The sequence below is a fragment of the Hyalella azteca genome, unplaced genomic scaffold (assembly GCF_000764305.2).
Source record: "Hyalella azteca isolate HAZT.00-mixed unplaced genomic scaffold, Hazt_2.0.2 contig1881, whole genome shotgun sequence".
In the NCBI taxonomy this organism is placed as follows: Eukaryota; Metazoa; Arthropoda; class Malacostraca; order Amphipoda; family Hyalellidae; genus Hyalella; species Hyalella azteca.
The window spans coordinates 14251-33104 of record NW_025932176.1 but is presented as its reverse complement, the minus strand read 5'-3'; the positions used below and the strand labels follow the sequence as shown (position 1 = coordinate 33104).

Below are 18854 nucleotides of genomic sequence, written 5' to 3'. Positions count from 1 at the left end.
TCCCTGTTAAGGACTATATATAGCCAGAGCAGTGCATCTGTCTCTTATACACATCTAGATGTGTATAAGAGACAGGTGCACGAGTGTGCACAAGTGNGTGAACGTACAGCCCGAGCCACGTTTTTTGGGGCGAGCCATAATTTATTTTCTATTTTTTAGTCCACAAGAAAAACGTGTTTTTTAAAAAAGTATTTTTAAATATTTTATTTTCTCCTTTTTAGTCCGTTGCTGCACGGACTAAAAAGCATGACTTGACGTACGTATCGATGATACGCAGCGTCAGCGCCTGCTCGTCTATAACGTCAGCGCCCGCACGTCATACTATATATATATATATATATACTATATATAGTATATATATAGTATACTCAATTAAGCTAATTTAGGTCTCTAATTGCTAGTTTTTATGATTGTATCTGAAATTGTTAGGCGAAAATAGCCTGCATGCCGAATTTCAGATCTCTAGAACAATCAGAAGTGGGCTAATTTTTGTTGTCAATTTTAACAACAAACAAACAAACGCGAAGCTAAGCTAAGAAAAACGTTTTAAAATAGAGCACAGGCTTTCCCATAAACAAACCAAAAGGTACAAAGGTTGTCTTCATGAGAGATTTTTTATTGTGATTAAATTTGTGTAATAATATAGCGGTTTTTAGCGTTTATTAGGCCGTAGGCCTGTCGCCGATTCTAAATTATTTCATTGCAACTTTGTAATAGAATAAAAAAAATGGCATAATTGCTAGCAAGTATCCGCGTATTTATTTCTCCATGTGTTTTCCGGCTTGATTTTGTTTATACATAAACTAGATAGAGAAGTGAGAGATGTTAACATCGCAGGACATTCTCAGCATTTTGCGGTCTCGAACGCGCAACTCACTGCTCCAATTGTGCCGCATTAACCGAAACATTTACAAAATGCGAAACAATATCTCGTGTATTAGAGGATATTAATGAAGCGATGTAACAAAAGTTTTTAATTGTAAAACCTATTAAACTCGTCCTACATCAACAAAGTTAGCACCCTGTGGAATATATTCAAATTATGATGATATAATGTCTTGCGTTTTCCATATTTTAAAGACGACCATCTGACGTGTCAGGATCAAAACAATACCCTTGCCGCTCCAAAGAGTTTTGGTCTACAAGTACAAATTTATGCTGATATCAGTTCACGGAATGAAGAAAGACGAAGAACATGGTAAGATTAAAAGTAATTTCATATATAAAATGAATACATTATGTTCGACTGTTAAGGGAAGTATTTGTATGTGCTGTTGGAGTGTTTGGGAATGGAGTGGCGAGGCGCTGTCAAAAAATGTATTATAAATCTTCGGAAAGTTTTAGCCTTCAAAAAATAAATTGAAAAATGGAAAAAATTGAAAGACTCCAAATAAATTGAAAAATGGAAAAAGATAAATTGAAAAAAACTTGTCAAAAGTATGTTTATTGATTACAAGTGCTTTTTTTGTATGTTAATTGTTAACACATTAAATTTGGTGCAAGTCTTGCAAACCTCAGAAGTTGTCTGTGTATTGGTTCTGGGATATATGCAAGTTAAATGTTTGTATGATTGTTCAATTTATGGGCATAATATTCTAGCACAAAAAAAAACTTTATATATCCTATTATAGGGTCTCATACCTATTCTCTCTTGTGTTTTATCAAAGATCATTGATTTGCTCTATACTCAGTCTATAGTCTATTGTTTTGCCCAAGATTTCTTCCTAGCCTAATTACCTAATCTGTATTGGTTTATTGGTTATTGGTGGGGCTAATTCTAAGTTTTTTTTGTCTAAGGTTGAATCTAATATCTAGTGTAGAACTTGGAATGTCTGACAGAAGTCTATAAAATTACAGATAAGAATAACCAGTTTACAGGTAATTTTTGAAAATTTGAGGTAAAAATTACCTTTTTTTGTTATTTTTGACCAAAGAAATTAGTTGAAAGGCAAAAGCCAATTGAATAGGTGAAATTAACTAGATTTACAAGCATTTTTTGTCCCATTTACAAATGGCTTGTGTCAAAATTTCCAATTAGGGACTCAGGATGGAATTCTAATTTCAAAGGTTCATATATTATTTTGATCAACCAAGACCACTTTTTCTATCCAACATGGTTATTTGAGGCAAAAAATGAACTTCTTAAAGGCTTAAAACACATACGCTAACTTGCTCAGTTTCTATAAAGTACCTACTACCTAATCACTTGGAAGTTGTAAACCTGCACCTTTCACTCAACAATTAAAATTAGACTTATAAAAAAGTATTAGTTAGTTGAAAATTTGTCTCTTAAGTTGACCGCAATAAACTAAACTTCATTAAGTAATTATAACTATGCTGCAAAGCAGAGTTTTCTATCATGCACACCAAACACGCAATTCAGAGTTCAGACGAACAGAACTACATAGTACATATCACGTTGGCTAATGTGCTACTGAATTAAATAGGTACCTAGCTTCTTTCCCGCTGCCGGTGCATAATCTAGCGGGTTGATCAATTGTACTTAATTTGTATACGATTGTATACGAATTAACTAATCATTTGTATACCTAGTGCAAGAGAATGAATAATTATGTTGTTTCTGATCAAACGAACGAAAACTTTTTCTGTTTCTGATCAAATGAACAAAAACTTCTGATCAAACAAACAAAAACTTCTGATCAAATGAACAACAACAAACTTTTTGAAGATAATTCTGAAATCATAATGTCTATTGAATTCTAATATGGATCGTTAATTTTAACATCGTATTTCCAAAAATCAAGTATTGCATTTCTTTTAATTGAAAAACATTCTTTTACATAAAAACAAAGAATTTTTTCCTACAGCTCCTCAGGAATGACAAATGAATGCTCCTCATATTGACAAATGACATCTTACTCTTATAGCTAAAAATTTTAAATTGAAGGATGTTGTCATTTCAAAGACTCCATTGATTACAGAACTTTAGTTTTCGGAAGTGTATTCAAGAAAAGTTTCTGAAATAGTTGGAACATTTCCATTATCATTCTGAAATAGAAGCGTCATTTCTGTTCTTATATATAAACAGGATTAATTAAATACCTATCAAATACATCCAATGTCATTCAATTTGTGATGTACGGTATGAAAGACAGTTTCACTTTGATTCCTATGATGCTCATTTTAACCGGTTGAAGCTGTAGAATTAAATTAAATTAAAAAATTAAATAATATTAAATTTTACTAAATCAAAATTTATTATTTAATACACTAGATGGTACATGCTGTAGAATTAAATTCTATTAGAAAAATGTTGAATTAAAAATCTGATTATATTTTTTAAATTAAAAATTAATTTTTATTGAATTAAATTGTATTATTAATGCACTATATGGTACGTGCTCTATGTTTTATATAATGAAATAGTTTTCCATGTTAAACAACGAAAATTTTCTAAAAGACACAAAACGTTCAAAAACGCGGGATGGCAGACGAAATCATTCAGAATTTGAAGTGAATTTATTGAGATAAATTCAACATAATAGGGCAAAAAATGGAAAAAATTCAAATCTGGAATGTATAAATAGGTTTTTCTAATTAAAAAAAAAACTTTCAATCATTTAAATCTCAGAATGGAATGTGAATCAAATCTATTTATTGTGAAATCAAACTAGACACAACCAAAACATAAATGTGTGACACCGTCTTGTGATAATAAAACAGAAAACACCATGTGAATGTACGCAGTGAAAGAGTAGCAGTTTACCTCATAATTATATGTGAAATAGAAAACTTTGTGGGTGTTATCCAATCGTGAGAATTTTTTACAAAGCTGGATGTGTTTTATTTTTATTTTAGAACGTAATTCATTGCAAAAATGTGTCCGCTAGCCTACAGATAAACGACTAGTTAACTTGATTAGTTGTTGGCAACAAGGGATTGGATTTCAAACCATGCGTGATTTCGGAAGCACAGCAGTTCTAATGAGCTCAGTTCATCAATTTTCATTGCAGTGGAAGGTGGTGTAACGCGGTGGTAGGGTTGGTATTTCGATACGTTTTCTTATATTGACATGAGAATATATTACCTATACAGAATTCCACACTGATTATTTAGGGTGCACTGGCCTGGGTGCAGACCATGGTGCAGAGGGTTGATGCAGCAACAGCAGCATTGCCAATATATGGGTTTTTAAGCCCTAAGCGTTGCCGGGTAATTTTAAGATGCGTCGCTGGGTAATTTTTAATGAAAAGCCATTTATGCTGAGTAATGAAAAACTATTTACAAGCCATGAACTTATTTACAAGGTTGCATGCACGTGTTACTCCAAATAACTAATTTTACCCTAAAAACAGTCCGATTGTACAGCAAGTGTCAACTGAACATGTGATAATGCAGTCTGACCACTCTAATGTGACCGCAACTACGTAATCGTAAACTTGATGTTTACATTTTTTTGGTGGGAACTCATTGCAACTGATTTCCGGACAAGCTTCACTGCATACCTACTGATCAATCCAACATACCGGAAACCTGTAAGGAATTTATACAAACATAACTGCTAACAATTTTATTGAAACTCCAAAGAATAAGCTTCGGATCCAGAGAAGTAGAAAACCGGAACTGTAGTGGATGCAGTTGAGGAAACTGAAATTAGAAAAAGAAACCTTACTTAATGAATGCCAAAGCTTGAGAAACGATTTGATCAATTATGCTCAGAAATTCCAATTCAGCGGTATAAAACTTGATAGTGAACGCATATTCCCAATCTAACCTCAAATGAAATAACGCGTACAGCACAAATAATGTCGCGCTGGCTGCACTGGAGGCACAAAACACGGCAAAAGAGATGCGACGTATGAGGTGCAACGGAGGTTATACTGTAAAATTAACAGTTACGAACCAAGATTAGATTGATGGAATAATTGCTATTGTATCATATGCTATTAATCATTATGAGGATCATGATATATTGATCAAATTATGCAAAGTTAAGAATAAATATTTCAAGACTAACCTTCTAATTTATTACCGCTGGGGTAAATTGAGAAGTGGCATGAAAGCCGTTTAGAGGTAGGTGTTTTGAAAGTGCAATTGAGTGCAAAGGTTAGTATATTAATAAATGACAGGTCGACCCAACGTGACTCAGTTAATAAGGTTAAAGCGCCACAGGGCGTAAAGTTAATAGGCTCGAAAGCCGGCAATACTGCCAAGTTTAATTAATGCGTCAGAGACGTCTTAAAGTTGGGTCAGACCAAATAGTAACGTGGCATGCATTAACTTGATAGAGGGCCCATAGCATGCATTAATTCAAAAAGATGATAGGAAGTGAAATTGCACTCTGGTCACTGCGGGCAATACAGTACTAGAACACCATTTGAGTCACCTCCGTATCACATAAGCCAGTCAAAAGTTGAGCCCCTAATGCTTCAAAACTTCTCTCGAAATCAATACTTAATCAAACTTAATCTCTAAGGTCTCCGTTACAGTAAAACGGAACATAATTTCAATTAAATGGAACATGAATCGGTAAAATTTCTAATAAACCTTACTTTTTTTAAATAGTTGGCCGAAGACTGACAAATATATTAAATGAAAGAATTTCAATCTAAATGTGTCGGCAAGATTTTCTGAAGGCATAAATTTTGCTACTGAAGCGTTGCCAAAGATCTTGCAATATTCATCCACTCTCTGCACAGTGGGGTGCAGAAGGCCTAACCTTACCTATCTAGGCTACTGATAATCTACAGTTTATTCTATGATTGATCAAGTCAGGACTAAAGCTAAAGGGTTTATTCTTTGGAGGTTAAGGGGCCTGGGTTCATGACAGAAGTTAAAGGTTAATTTTCTTAAAAAAAGTTGAACAAAAATTTATAATTTTGTAGAGAATTTTAAGAAAATATGACAAACATATATGATTTTTTTTAGTTTTTACTAGAAAAATTAGTCAAGAGCAATAGGACTGGGTGAAATTGATCACAGCCTCACAGGTACAGGCATTCTTGCTGCATTCATGGGTGCCAATTTTTTAGTTAGGACCCACCCAGAAATAGGAACAAAAATATTTTTCTTTATTAAGCAGTAATTTAGAATGTTATAATGTGTTTTTGATTATTTTTATTCAACTTGTACTTTAATTGCTTGTTATAAATTCTGTAATATTTGGCAAAATCATCAGAAAATTACTGATAAAAGTAGTTGTTCTATTGGTTATTTGAAAATTACTGGCAAACATAGTTTTCTTAATCTTTACAAGAGAAATTTGGCAAATCCCAATGGACCAAGTGAAATTGTCATTTGTCTGCAAGCCTGGGTTCTTTTGAACTGGAAATCTCACAGCCACTAAGTCAGGCATTGCTTAATTGCTTATTACTGATTCAACCTCTTTTTTTATCATTAAATGAGACTTTTTTATTGAATGCTCATTCAAAATATTTATTTCAGGAGGGTCAAACCCTTACCAGTGCAGCGACAAGACATCTGTGCTGCAGGAGGCCCGGGTCTTCAATGAGACACCAGTGAATGTGAAGCGCAGTACTCATGTCCTGACCAAGATCTTGTACTTGCTGAACCAGGGTGAAACTCTTGGCACCAAGGAAGCCACAGATGTCTTCTTTGCCATGACTAAACTATTCCAGAGCAATGACATCATCCTCAGGCGACTTGTCTACTTGGGTATCAAGGTTGGTTGTTGAAATGTCAAGAAAAATTCTGGATAGGAAAATATGTTTGCATTAATGTTCAGGAGCATCATATGTTCATCTCCTCATCTTTAATATTTATTGCAGTGTTGTGCAGCCATTCAATGTTGAAGTTGTTGGACAAGATCAGACACATGTTATCTAGATTTAAAATTTTGTTACCGGTATGTGTATTTTACTGCTGTTCTTGTTCTTCCTTCTCAACCTCAGCAATATTATTAGTAAATTTCTCATTAAATTTATCTCCATTAAACTGGTGACATTGTAACCAAAAATTTCTGCTCTTCCTTATTATTAATTTAAATCCTTGTTCTATTTGCTTTTTGTTGGCAAAGGATATTGGATTGGTCAATTATTATTACTTAAATAAGTGGGGTATATTAGCTACTTTTAATAAGGCATATCTCAGAATATTTTGATACATTTTATCTTGAAAAGTAGAAGGAATGGAGGATTAATAAAACCTTTTGCGTATAATTAATCAAAAGCTTATTTAACCCTTTAGCGGGCAAGCATTGAAATATCCAGAAATTAAATTTTCAGAAACCATCTCAAGAAAGTAAGAAGTATTATACAATATATTGATTTATATGAATTTTTGCAAATTTTGCCTATTGAAGGTTTAAATCGCACTTGAAGAATCCAATAAATGTGGTCAGTACACAAAATTTTTCTTTATAATTAAAATTCAGTTTATGCAAATGAAAAATTAGAAAAATTTAATTTAATTAAATTTAATCAAGTTGCCAAAATAAATAAATATATATATTGATACTTCCACCTTTTGAAGAAAATGCGGAAAGAGTGTCAGTTCCATTGTCCGAGTCAAAACCTTCATTTAAATGCTCATATTTCAATTTGTGGACTTTGCAGCTGGTGATGCTATAGATAGAATGATGGTCAGATAATTAGTGATTGACTGAGGCATTATAAGGATGCCTCAGAAACAAACAGGAAGCCGTGGTGAGGCTTTTTGCGATGCGATTTCAAGTGATCATATATGGTAACTTACCCGTGAAAGGGTTAAGTAGAATTAGTGGTTAGCTTTATTATAATTAACAAACTGCATTAGTAGGATAAATGGAAAGCTTTGTATAGGATTAATGAAAACTTGATCTTTTATCTGACCTCATTCTCATGAAAAAAATTTGTCAGTTGAAAATCTTATTTGTAGACACATGTGTAGAAGTGCTGAAAAAAAATTTATTTAAAAAATTGCAATATTGTAAAGAATGTTAATTGCTTTTCAAACGATAATTCCCTGCATTAGAATAAAGGTATTACTTGGAATTTGTGTAAAATTTTATTTAGCAAATATATTTGCTGTTCAGGAATGGATTAAAATTGCCTTTCAATTTAATTTTGTAAAGTTTTTTGTTGAAGACATCAATGTATTTTTGTGTTGATGACAGGAGCTGTGCAGTGTTGCGGAGGACACCATCATTGTGACGTCGTCTCTGACAAAGGACATGACAGGCAGGGAGGACCAGTACCGAGCCTCAGCTATCCGAGCCCTGTGCCGCATCACTGATGTTAGTGGTGCTTTCTGTTGTGTGTTGTATCACTGATGTTAGTGAAGCTCTGTGTTGTTTGTTAGTGATGATTTGTGTTGATGCTAATGACCTACAATTGTCTTCAGCTTGAGGCTGCTTCAAATTTATTCTTTTGTTAAGAATTTAAATGCAAAACAAAAAAGAAGGTAAATATACCTCAGAACTTGCAATTCTTGGTGAACTTGCAATTACTAATGTTATGAGTACCTAATTGATGCAGCAATACACAGATGTAAATGCTCTCGAGTCTCATTGCATTGCTTGCTTATGAATGTTACAGCAGTTTTTTTGTGTGCAGGCATCAATGCTGCAGGCGGTTACTAATGTTATGAGTAATTGGTTGGCATTGTTTGTAATTGGGTATTGTTTTTTTCGAATCTTAGTGTTTTTTTTGTATGCAGGCATCAATGCTGCAGGCGGTCGAGCGCTACATGAAGCAGGCAATGGTGGACCGCACGTCGGGCGTGAGTAGCGCAGCGCTGGTCAGCTGCCGCCACATCGCCCAGCACTCGCCTGATGTGGTCAAGAGATGGGTGGCCGAGGTGCAGGAGGCCGTCCACAGCGACAAGTAGGCTGCTGATGTGCAGTGTGGGGTCTGGAGATGGGTGGCCGAGTATGCTGCTCGCGTCTGGTTGTACATTATTTATTTTATAATCAAAGGGATATAGTGTTGAAAGTTTTAGCTAAAATTTAGCTACAGTTTCCTTATGACCATAGCGTAGATATGACCAACTCATATACTACATATACGTAGACCAACTCATATACTACATATAGTAATTATGTAGCATAGCTTAAACAGTTTTAAGACATTATCATTTGTTTGATGTGTGAAGGAAATGCCCGTTAAATAACTGACTGTTTTCTAATAGAAAATATCTATCATAAATATAAAATTTAAATTTGAATTTAGTTTCTGCCTTTCATATGGGACAGAAAAGTGTCTATTTTTCTGCACAGGCTATTAGATCACCAGAGTTCGGCGTATGCGTTCCTTCATTGTTAACTGACTAGTGATATAAATCTGACTGTTGAGAGAATCATGATGAAACGCTCATCCTTGTCCTTGTTTAATGTTCATTACTGTTGACTATCCAGCATTTCTCATGGCATTGCAAGAGGCTACTGAACATTCATGGTTTGTGTGATGAGATGTGTTGCAGTGTGGTTAACTGTGTGATGTGTTGCAGTGTGGTTAACTGTGTGATGTGTTGCAGTGTGGTTAACTGTGTGATGTGTTGCAGCGTGATTAACAATGTGATGTGTTGCAGTGTGATTAACAATGTGATGTGTTGCAGCATGATTAACAATGTGATGTGTTGCAGTGTGATTAACAATGTGATATGTTGCAGTGTGATTAACAATGTGATGTGTTGCAGTGTGATTAACAATGTGATGTGTTGCAGTGTGATGGTGCAGTACCACGGGCTTGGTATGCTGTACCAGATTCGCAAGAGCGACAAACTTGCGGTCACCAAGATGGTCTCCAAGCTCATCAGCTCAGGCATGCGTTCCCCGTATGCCATTTGTTTGCTGGTGAGTCCTGCTACTGAAAAGAATAGTCTATTTTGTTTTTTTTTTATTGAAAGTTTAATGTTTATTCCTTCTGTCAATGATGGCAACTATCAATGATTTTTCAACGATGGCAACTGTCAATTGCCATAAAGATACAAACATTTGGCTTCAAAGAGCATTAATTAATGAATCCCTCGCCAGATCCGCATTGTGGCGAAGTTGATTGCAGAAGAAGAGAGCAGCGCTGGAGAGCGCAGCCACCTCATGGAGTTCCTGGAGTCAATGCTGCGCCACAAGTCCGAGATGGTCGTGTATGAAGCAGCCAATGCCGTGGTAGCTCTTAGCGCTGCTACCACCACTACAACCACCACCACCACCTCCAGGGACCTGGTCACTGCTATCTCCGTGCTCCAGCTCTTCCTGTCCAGCCCCAAACCTACTCTCAGGTGGGCCCTGAGGCTGTGCTATCCCTAATCACCTCTGATTATAACCTAAGTGAATGCGGTGCCCGAGTACACATGGCGGCCATCTTTATCTTGTCTGTGATTAGAGAATTTAGCTTTCATGCGCCTGACCGATCTTTTTGGTTGTGCCCTAAACTCTCGCTTACAATTCAGGACCACTGTAGTCACTCATCAATCACTATATTGACCACTATCTTGAAGAAACAGGATCACCAATGAGAAAGTTGCTCTCATCAATTCACCACGCTATCTGTGCACCTGTGCCAGTTAAGTTACTCATGCATATGGTCACATCTGTTGTTTCCACTTCGCGTGCAGGTTTGCAGCGGTGCGAACTCTCGGCAAGGTAGCGATGACGCAACCTGCTGCTGTGACAGCCTGCAACCTCGACCTGGAGAACCTGCTTCAGGACGTCAACAGGTCCATTGCCACCCTGGCCATCACGACGCTCCTAAAAACTGGTAGTGAGGGCTCCATCGACCGCCTCATGCGCTCCATTGCTGCCTTCCTCAACGATATCTCTGACGAGTTTAAGATCGTGGTGGTGGAGGCGCTGCGGTCTCTGGCCCTGCAATACCCACGCAAGCAGGCGCTTCTCATGGGGCAGCTCGCTGACATGCTCAGGAATGAGGGGGGACTGGCTTATAAAGAGGCCATTGCGTCCACTATCATCACCATCATTGAAGATAATCCTGATGCTAAAGAGAAAGGTTTGTTATCTCATGATGTAAATTTATAAATGGTTTTAGTATTGGGTGGCTTTAGTAGCTGACATGCTTTGGAAGGCAGGTATTCTGACCTATAAGACGATATTGCGTCCACTATCATAAATACAATGACAGCTTAGTGTTGCTTGGTGTATTGATGTCATGTTGATCTTTAGTTGTAGAAATGATCATAAAAATTATCATGGTATGGTTTTTAATTATAACCCAACGTTTATAAAGTTCCATCCAAACTTTGTTATTCCTTACACGAGAGTAAAATTTTGGGCGTTCTCAGGGCTGGATCATCTGTGCGAGTTCATTGAAGACTGCGAGCACACGACGCTGGCCGTGCGCATCTTGCATCTGCTAGGCAAGGAGGGGCCACGAACTTCTCGTCCCGCCCGCTACATCCGCTTCATCTACAACCGCGTCATCCTCGAGGTAAGCTTCATCTACAACCGCGTCATCCTCGAGGTAAGCTTCATCTACAGGTCATTCATTATATGGCTATTACCGAAAACTTTCTCTACTCTATGACCATTTATGCGCATCTGCATTTCTCAGAGAAACATGAATGCTTCATCAGCAGAGACCGATTGCGTCCCTGATTCCTGTTTTGCGTCCCAGAACGCAGCGATTGCGTCCCTTATTCCTGTTTTGCGTCCCAGAACGCAGCGATTGTGTCCCTTATTCCTGTTTTGTGTCCCAGAACGCAGCGATTGTGTCCCTTATTCCTGTTTTGTGTCCCAGAATGCAGCAATTGCGTCCCTTATTCCTGTTTTGGGTTCCTGAACGCAGCGATTGCGTCCCTTATTCCTGTTTTGGGTTCCTGAACACAGCGATTGCATCCCTGTTTCGTGTCCCAGAACGCAGCTATTTTGTCTCTTTTTACTTTTTCAAAAAGATTTTTTGTAGTGCTAGAAACAAACTACTACACTACTACTACTATTCCTGTTTCAATTCCCAGAACGCACTGAGTGCATCTCCAATAATTTCCATTCGTGTCCCAGAACGCAGGGATTTCAACCCTCATCCCTGTTTCATGTCCCAGAACGCAGGGCTTCCAACCCTCATTCCTGTTTCATGTCCCAGAACGCAGGGCTTCCAACCCTCATTCCTGTTCCGTGTTCCAGAACGCACCGAGTGCATCTCTAATGTCCATTTCATGTCCCAGAACGCAGGGATTCCAAGCCTCATCCCTGTTTCATGTCCCAGAACGCCGGGATTCCAACCCTCATTCCTGTTTCGTGTTCCAGAACGCGGCAGTTCGGGCGGCTGCGGTGTCGGTGCTGGCGCGGTTCGGGGCGCAGTGCCCAGACCTGCTGCCCAACATCCTGGTGCTGTTGCAGCGCTGCATGCTCGACACCGAAGACGAAGTGCGCGACCGCAGCACCTACTACCACGCCGTGCTCTCCACCAGGGACCCTGCCATCATCGCCCGCTGCATCCTCAACCCGCCCATGGTGAGTTATCCTCCAGCATCACCTGGGACTTATGGTGACGTATTAAGGACGATACGTACTTATGCTGACGTATTAAGGACGATACATAATTATGGCGACGTATTAAGGACAATACATACTTATGGTGATGTATTAAGGACGATACGTACTTATGGTTACGTATTAAGGACGATATGTACTTATGGTGACTTATTAAGGACGAAACGTAATTACGTACTTATGGTGACATATTAAGGACGATACGTACATAAGGACGATACGTACTTATGGTGACGTATTAAGGACGATACGTACTTATGGTGACATATTAAGGACGATACATATTTATGGTGATGTATTAAGGACGATACATACTTATGGTGACGTATTAAGGACGATACGTACTTATGGTGACGTATTAAGGACGATACATACTTATGGTGACGTATTAAGGACGATACATACAGTGGGGGGAAATAAATATTCGTACACTTGAAAAATCGTATTTTAATGTATGTAAGTACACAAACTGAACAGGAGAAGTGATTTATATTATGTATAGAGGCGCATTGTATTCAAAAATAGCATCAATTTCTCTATACATAATTTAAATCACTTTTCCTGTTAAGTTTGTGTACTTACATACATTAAAATACGATTTTTCAAGTGTATGAATATTTATTTCCCCCCACTGTACTTATGGTGACGTATTAAGGACGATACGTACTTATGGTGATGTACTAAGGACGATACGTACATAAGGACGATACGTACATAAGGACGATACGTACATAAGGACGATACGTACTTATGGTAACGTATCGCCCTCCAGCATCATCTGGGTCTGCAACGTCCGACATGCTTACCAAGCTTACCTAGTCTTCTTGTGCATGTCTCGTGTACTGACAACATTAAGTCTCGTTCGCGGTATGTTTGTGTGAGGTTACCTTGTTTTAGTGCGCGTGTCCTTATCTTTGTTTATGTTCTCATACACAACCTGCTTGAACTGTTCGTTGTGCTCACAGGTGAGTTACATTCCTATGAATGATAGTGCTGCAGTTCAATACTCGCAGTGTCAGTTAATAACATTAACTTGAATATCATATTTTGTACAGTTATCATTTCTGGGTGAGATATAGAGAATTTGTCATCACAACCTTTTTTGCTATTTGTTTATTGGGGTAAATGCCTACAATATGTAATTATATAGGTTTTTATTTCATAATATGATGAATTTAATAATAAAATGATATGGTTAAATAATATGCAATATCTTTGAGTTTTTTGAAGGAATTAGAATACTTCTTTGAAAGTATAATCCAGTATTTGAAGTTTGCCTGTCTTAATGTCTTGATCCTTGAAGATAGTGACACCTACTTTGGTTAGAAACGGGTTTTGGTATATTTTTAGAAATAAAATTATTACTTATTAATTAATTTAAATTGATAATTAATTAATCAATAAATTAATAAATAATTAATTAATTTAAATTTAATTATTAAATTAATCAATTAATTTTGATTATTTTTCGGTAAGTAAAAAATACTGACAAAGGAAGATGTGTGATGTCAACGTGCAAAAGTCAGCGAGAAATTTGCTTGTTTGATTCAACTGGTGAATTGAGGATTCACTTAGAAAAAATTAACGTGTCATATTGTCCAAATGGATACTCGGCTTCTCAGCCTCAGCACCAGCAGAGAACGGACGTAGCACTATTATGACCTTTTGTTGGGACAAACTGGGTCAGGATGACCCACACGGGCAAAAAGCTTTGATATCTGTGTAAAGTCTCACTCATTTACCAACTTTTACAAATCAAAGGGACTGTATATCTGCATAGCCCTTACTGGTAAAGAATGTTCCCTTCCACAGTCACGTTGTTACTCGCAACTGAGGCTAGCACTCAATTTTACTTGGTTTCAGGTGCCACAGTGTTGGCAAAATCGATAATTTTCAAATATAAAATTAATAATAATCAAAAATCGAATTATGATAATTGCCTGTTTTTTTAATTCTTTCTGCGACAATCGTCGCGCTACCTCAACAACTGATAATATAATTTGAGTTAAATCAGGCCTATTTTTACTTACGAAAATATTTGTTAAATTTTACTCGTTATCAAAGCCTTTCTTTTAATGAAAAAAAACTCATCCACAGTACTCATTACTTGTGAAAAATTTACTGAAAAATTGTACACCTTTCCCTTCAAACCTTTTTACACCTTTTCCACCTTCACCTTTCAAAGCCTTTCTTTTAATGAAAGACTCGTGCGCAGTACTCATTACTTGTGAAAAAATTTACTGAAAAATTTTACACGTCATCAAAGCCTTCTTTAAATGAAATAAAAAAAATTGTTAAATTTTACTCGTTATCAAAGCCTTCTAATGAAAAGACTCGTGCACAGTACTCATTGTCGAGCCTGGAGCGGGCGCTGCTGTCGTACCTGTCGAGCGATACGACCAAAGCGTTCGACGCGTCGTGTGTTCCCGCCGCCCCGCCACCCGCCGCCTCCGCCTCTCTCTCCTCCGCCGCCTCCTCCATCACCGCCGCCATCTCAGGCCCCGAGGACGTCACGAGCGCCGTGCCCGCCCTCCAGCAGGAGAAGAGGAGCGTCTCCATGCATGACAAGTCTGTATATTATAGTATATTATGGTATATTATAGTATATTATAGTATATTATAGTATATTATGGTATATTATAGTATATTATAGTATATTATATAACATGCATGACAAGTCATCGCACTATAGTATATTAATTATCATTTGTTCGTGGTGCAGTGTCCAACAGTCATTTTGCATTGAAATATTTTGATTGATTTCGAAAATTTCTTAAATGATGTTCCCATTCTCGAAGGATACTAGATTCATCGTCATTTAGTTGGACTCGTAGCAAGTTTTACGTAGTTCAGGTAGACTGTAGAAGATTAATTATCTCGAAAAAAACTTCTATTTGTTATATATCTCTTCATGGTTTTGAATATAATTGAATGGCTTTTAGTGCAGAAAGCGAGGTTTGTGACAACAACAAAGATCGCCGATTCAAATGTATTCCCTAAGAATTGCATACGGTAATACAAAATTTCGTTGGTATGGAAAAGTTAATTTTGCACGCATTATACGGACACTTGTTAACATTAAAGACCAATTATACTTGACTATCTCTCAGCTTAACTCGCTAGTGATCTTGGGTCATAATATCAAAAAAAAAATTTTATGTACAGGTAAAAAAAATTTTATGTACTAAGTACATGTAGCGGCATAAGCTCACATTGTACAAGTATACGTAGCGGCCGATTTTTAGTCGTACATGATTGGTGGGTTTAGCTATCAAAACCTTCAGTGATAGGCTAACGGAATAACAAACTCGTGAATATTTTTCATAATACGTCCCCTGATTTGTTTGTCAGGTACGCTGAGCGGCTGGCGGCCATCCCTGCGTTCGCGGGTCTGGGGCCGCTGTTCAAGAGCTCGGCGCCTGTTGAGCTCACGGAGAGCGAAACGGAGTATGTGGTGCGCTGTGTCAAGCATACCTTCCTGGGACACATCATACTGCAGGTGATAGTCTTCTTTTAACATAATATTTCTCCTCAATGTTGTGTCAATGTTTAAGACAATATGTCTCCTCAATGTTGTGATAATCAATCTTCTTTTAACACAATATTTCTGTTCAAGCTTGTGTGTTTTTTCATTCAAGGTTATTAATTACAAGTTTCTACCGAAAATTATAGATTACTATAGTTAATTATTATAGATTATTATAGTTAGTTACTCTTGCTAATAATACGTTGGTGGTGCATATATCAGGTATAACTGACTAGTTTTTTGGAAAATGGTCGTTTCTTTTTGATACATCCTGTATGATCATGACTATTGACAGCTGTGCGATCAGACAAGTCTGTGGTCTTGACAAGTCTTCATTTGCGCAGTTCGACTGCACCAACACACTGAACGACCAACTGCTGGAGGACGTGAGCGTCGTGGTGGAGGAGGACGGCTCCAACTGGCAGATCCTGCAAACCCTTCCATGCGCCTCTCTGCCCTACTCCTGCCCCGGCACCTGCTACGTGCTCCTCGCCATCCCTGAGGACATTATGAGCACCACAGGTACGGCCTGCCATGCGCCTCACTCCTGCCTCGGCATCAGCTACGTACGTGTCAGGATCTCGACTGTAACTGTTACTATTTCTACTGTAGTCTTTACTTTGCCGCCTGAAGTTCCTAATAAAGTGTTTGCTAATTATTCTCGACTGCCCAGGCACCTTCACCGCGTGCCTGAAGTTCCAAGTGCGCGACTGCGACCCCATCACCGGCGAGCCCGAGACCGAGGATGGCTATGGCGACGACTACACGGTAAAGTTCCTTTATTTTGTCGCGGCATTCCGCTCTAACTTTTGACTACTTAGTTATAAAACCCTTTGGCAATTTTTATTATTACCTAATTTATTATAAATTGCAATAATAATAACTATCCATAAGCTAAGATTAGCCTATTCTGGCCTAATTACTATTCCTACGGGGACCATTTCGGTCACAGAAAAACTTAATTTTACACACATACGTACCTAAAATGTAAAATAAAAAACAATTTGCTCGTATTTCTTTTTTCAGAAAATAAAGAAAACAGCAAAAAGGGGGGTACTATAAAAAACTTATGACTTTTGCAAATCACATGCTGCTATGTCGAGACACATATCATTCGATTTGTAACTAAATTATCTTGCGGCTCCAGAGCCCCGATTTTCGTTTCATCATCTTTTTTATTTTATGCGCGTTTGTCCACATTTTCCCCTCCCCGTCCTTTCATTTGTCCACATTTTTGCCCTCCCCGCCCCTCCTCCCCCCATATATAAGTCAAACCATGCATAAATCCTAGAGCTATGGTCTTGACGAATCGAATGAAAAGGTTATTGTATTCAGTAGATGTAGGTAGCATCTACTGTATAAGCGATCTTTTGAGTTAAGCATTGTAAAATCTTTGCTGCTACTGGCTCTTTTTGTAGTTATAGCGATATGAAAGAACTTTTTCTTGCTGTATAATGAAGTAAGAATTTTTCCCATCGCGTCGTAATTTGAGTAAAGGACCGTAGTCGTCCCAGGTGCGCAGGAAACAGTTCCTTAATCAGTTAACAGTCTCCATTTCCATTAATCTTCTTGGAATGAAAACGGCAAATTTCCAAGATTAGTTTATCCTCGGTTGCCTTCACTTTAGTTAGGTCTGAAAAACCCTGTTGATTTAATTGAACTCGAAACCTTGTTTGATAATTTTGCTTAAACGTGTATTTTTGTCATTATAACTCCGCTCATGTAACTGTGTGCAGCTGGAAGACATCGAGATTAGCGTGAGCGACCATGTGAGTGCGGCCCAGCGGAGCAATTTTGCGGCGGCGTGGGAGGAGCTCGGCCCAGGCTCGGAGCTGGAGGACACCTTCGCCCTCACCAGCCTCAGCTCCCTTGCTGAGGCCGTCACTCAGGTTACCAACTTCCTGGGCATGCAACCCTGCGACAGGTCCGAGAAAGTACCAGACGGCAAGAACTCCCACACTTTATACCTCGCAGGTGAAAATTCATTATTATATTCCTCCTTCATATATGAGCAAAGATGGCTTTGATTAATTATTTCCTTCTTTCAATGCTCAGAAATGTTTTATTCTTATTGGCATTCCTCAGTAACGATTGTTGAGTTTATCGGCAGTTAACATTTGTTGGTTGATACGTGTAACAAATTTGAAATTTTTCTAAGATAGAAGTTGCTGTAAAGATCTTATATCATCTTCAAGCGCTCTTGACTCCAGTAGATAGTTCATCGAGTCTCGCTAACTCAACATGATAATTGCTATCCCTTTAAACCGTTTCTTTATTCAGTAGGCAAATATTTCCCCTATGCTCCTTCCTTAACTGTTCCTGCGTTCAGATTTTGTTTGCATTCTACATGATCCGTCAAACCGCCATGAGGGACTGTGCTGTTTGCATTCTTTAGTTGTTTTGCGTTGCAGGAACATATCGTGGCGGACAGTCTGTGCTGGTGCTTGAGTAGTTATGTGTTGCAGGAACATATCGCGGCGGACAGTCTGTGCTGGTGCGTGCCAAGCTTGCGCTGTCAGACGGCGTGGCGATGCAGCTGACAGTTCGCTCCACAGACCCCGCCGTCTCAGAGGTCATCGCCTCCGCCGTGGGATAGACGGAAACGTTCGCTCTTGTTATCATTTACTTTATAAACTCTTTTTTATTGGATTCTATTTGCTTCTTAAATACAATATTTTTTGGCCTGAGGCGTTCATCGCCTGGTTGCATGCTGTTCCCACGGATCTTTGTGTATCGAAATATATAGTATCAACTTCTTTTGTCTTGTATAAGTTTTTCCTATTTCATGCGATATCAGAAGACTAGGTTGGATATAACTTTGTTATTGGTGGCCACGTCATTAAACTGGACTCGCCAATTCATTATTTACTATGCGGTCGTTAATGGAAAATTGCTTGTTACAGATAGGCAATGTTTGCATTTCTA

The 18854-nt window shown here is 38.0% G+C and overlaps 1 protein-coding gene across 1 annotated transcript; it reads left to right on the top strand.

Moving 5' to 3' along the window:
• The first annotated feature begins 913 nt into the window (after positions 1-913).
• LOC108678508 (coatomer subunit gamma-2) lies at positions 914-18686 on the top strand. Its single transcript, XM_018166956.2, has 15 exons — positions 914-1198; positions 6406-6644; positions 8075-8194; positions 8617-8783; positions 9622-9751; positions 9932-10176; positions 10513-10904; positions 11197-11342; positions 12158-12364; positions 14748-14971; positions 15755-15902; positions 16274-16451; positions 16603-16697; positions 17666-17903; positions 18395-18686. The coding sequence occupies exons 1-15, from the start codon at positions 1156-1158 to the stop codon at positions 18523-18525; spliced, it is 2703 nt and encodes a 900-aa protein (XP_018022445.1). The 5' UTR covers positions 914-1155; the 3' UTR covers positions 18526-18686.
• Positions 18687-18854: the final 168 nt, after the last annotated feature.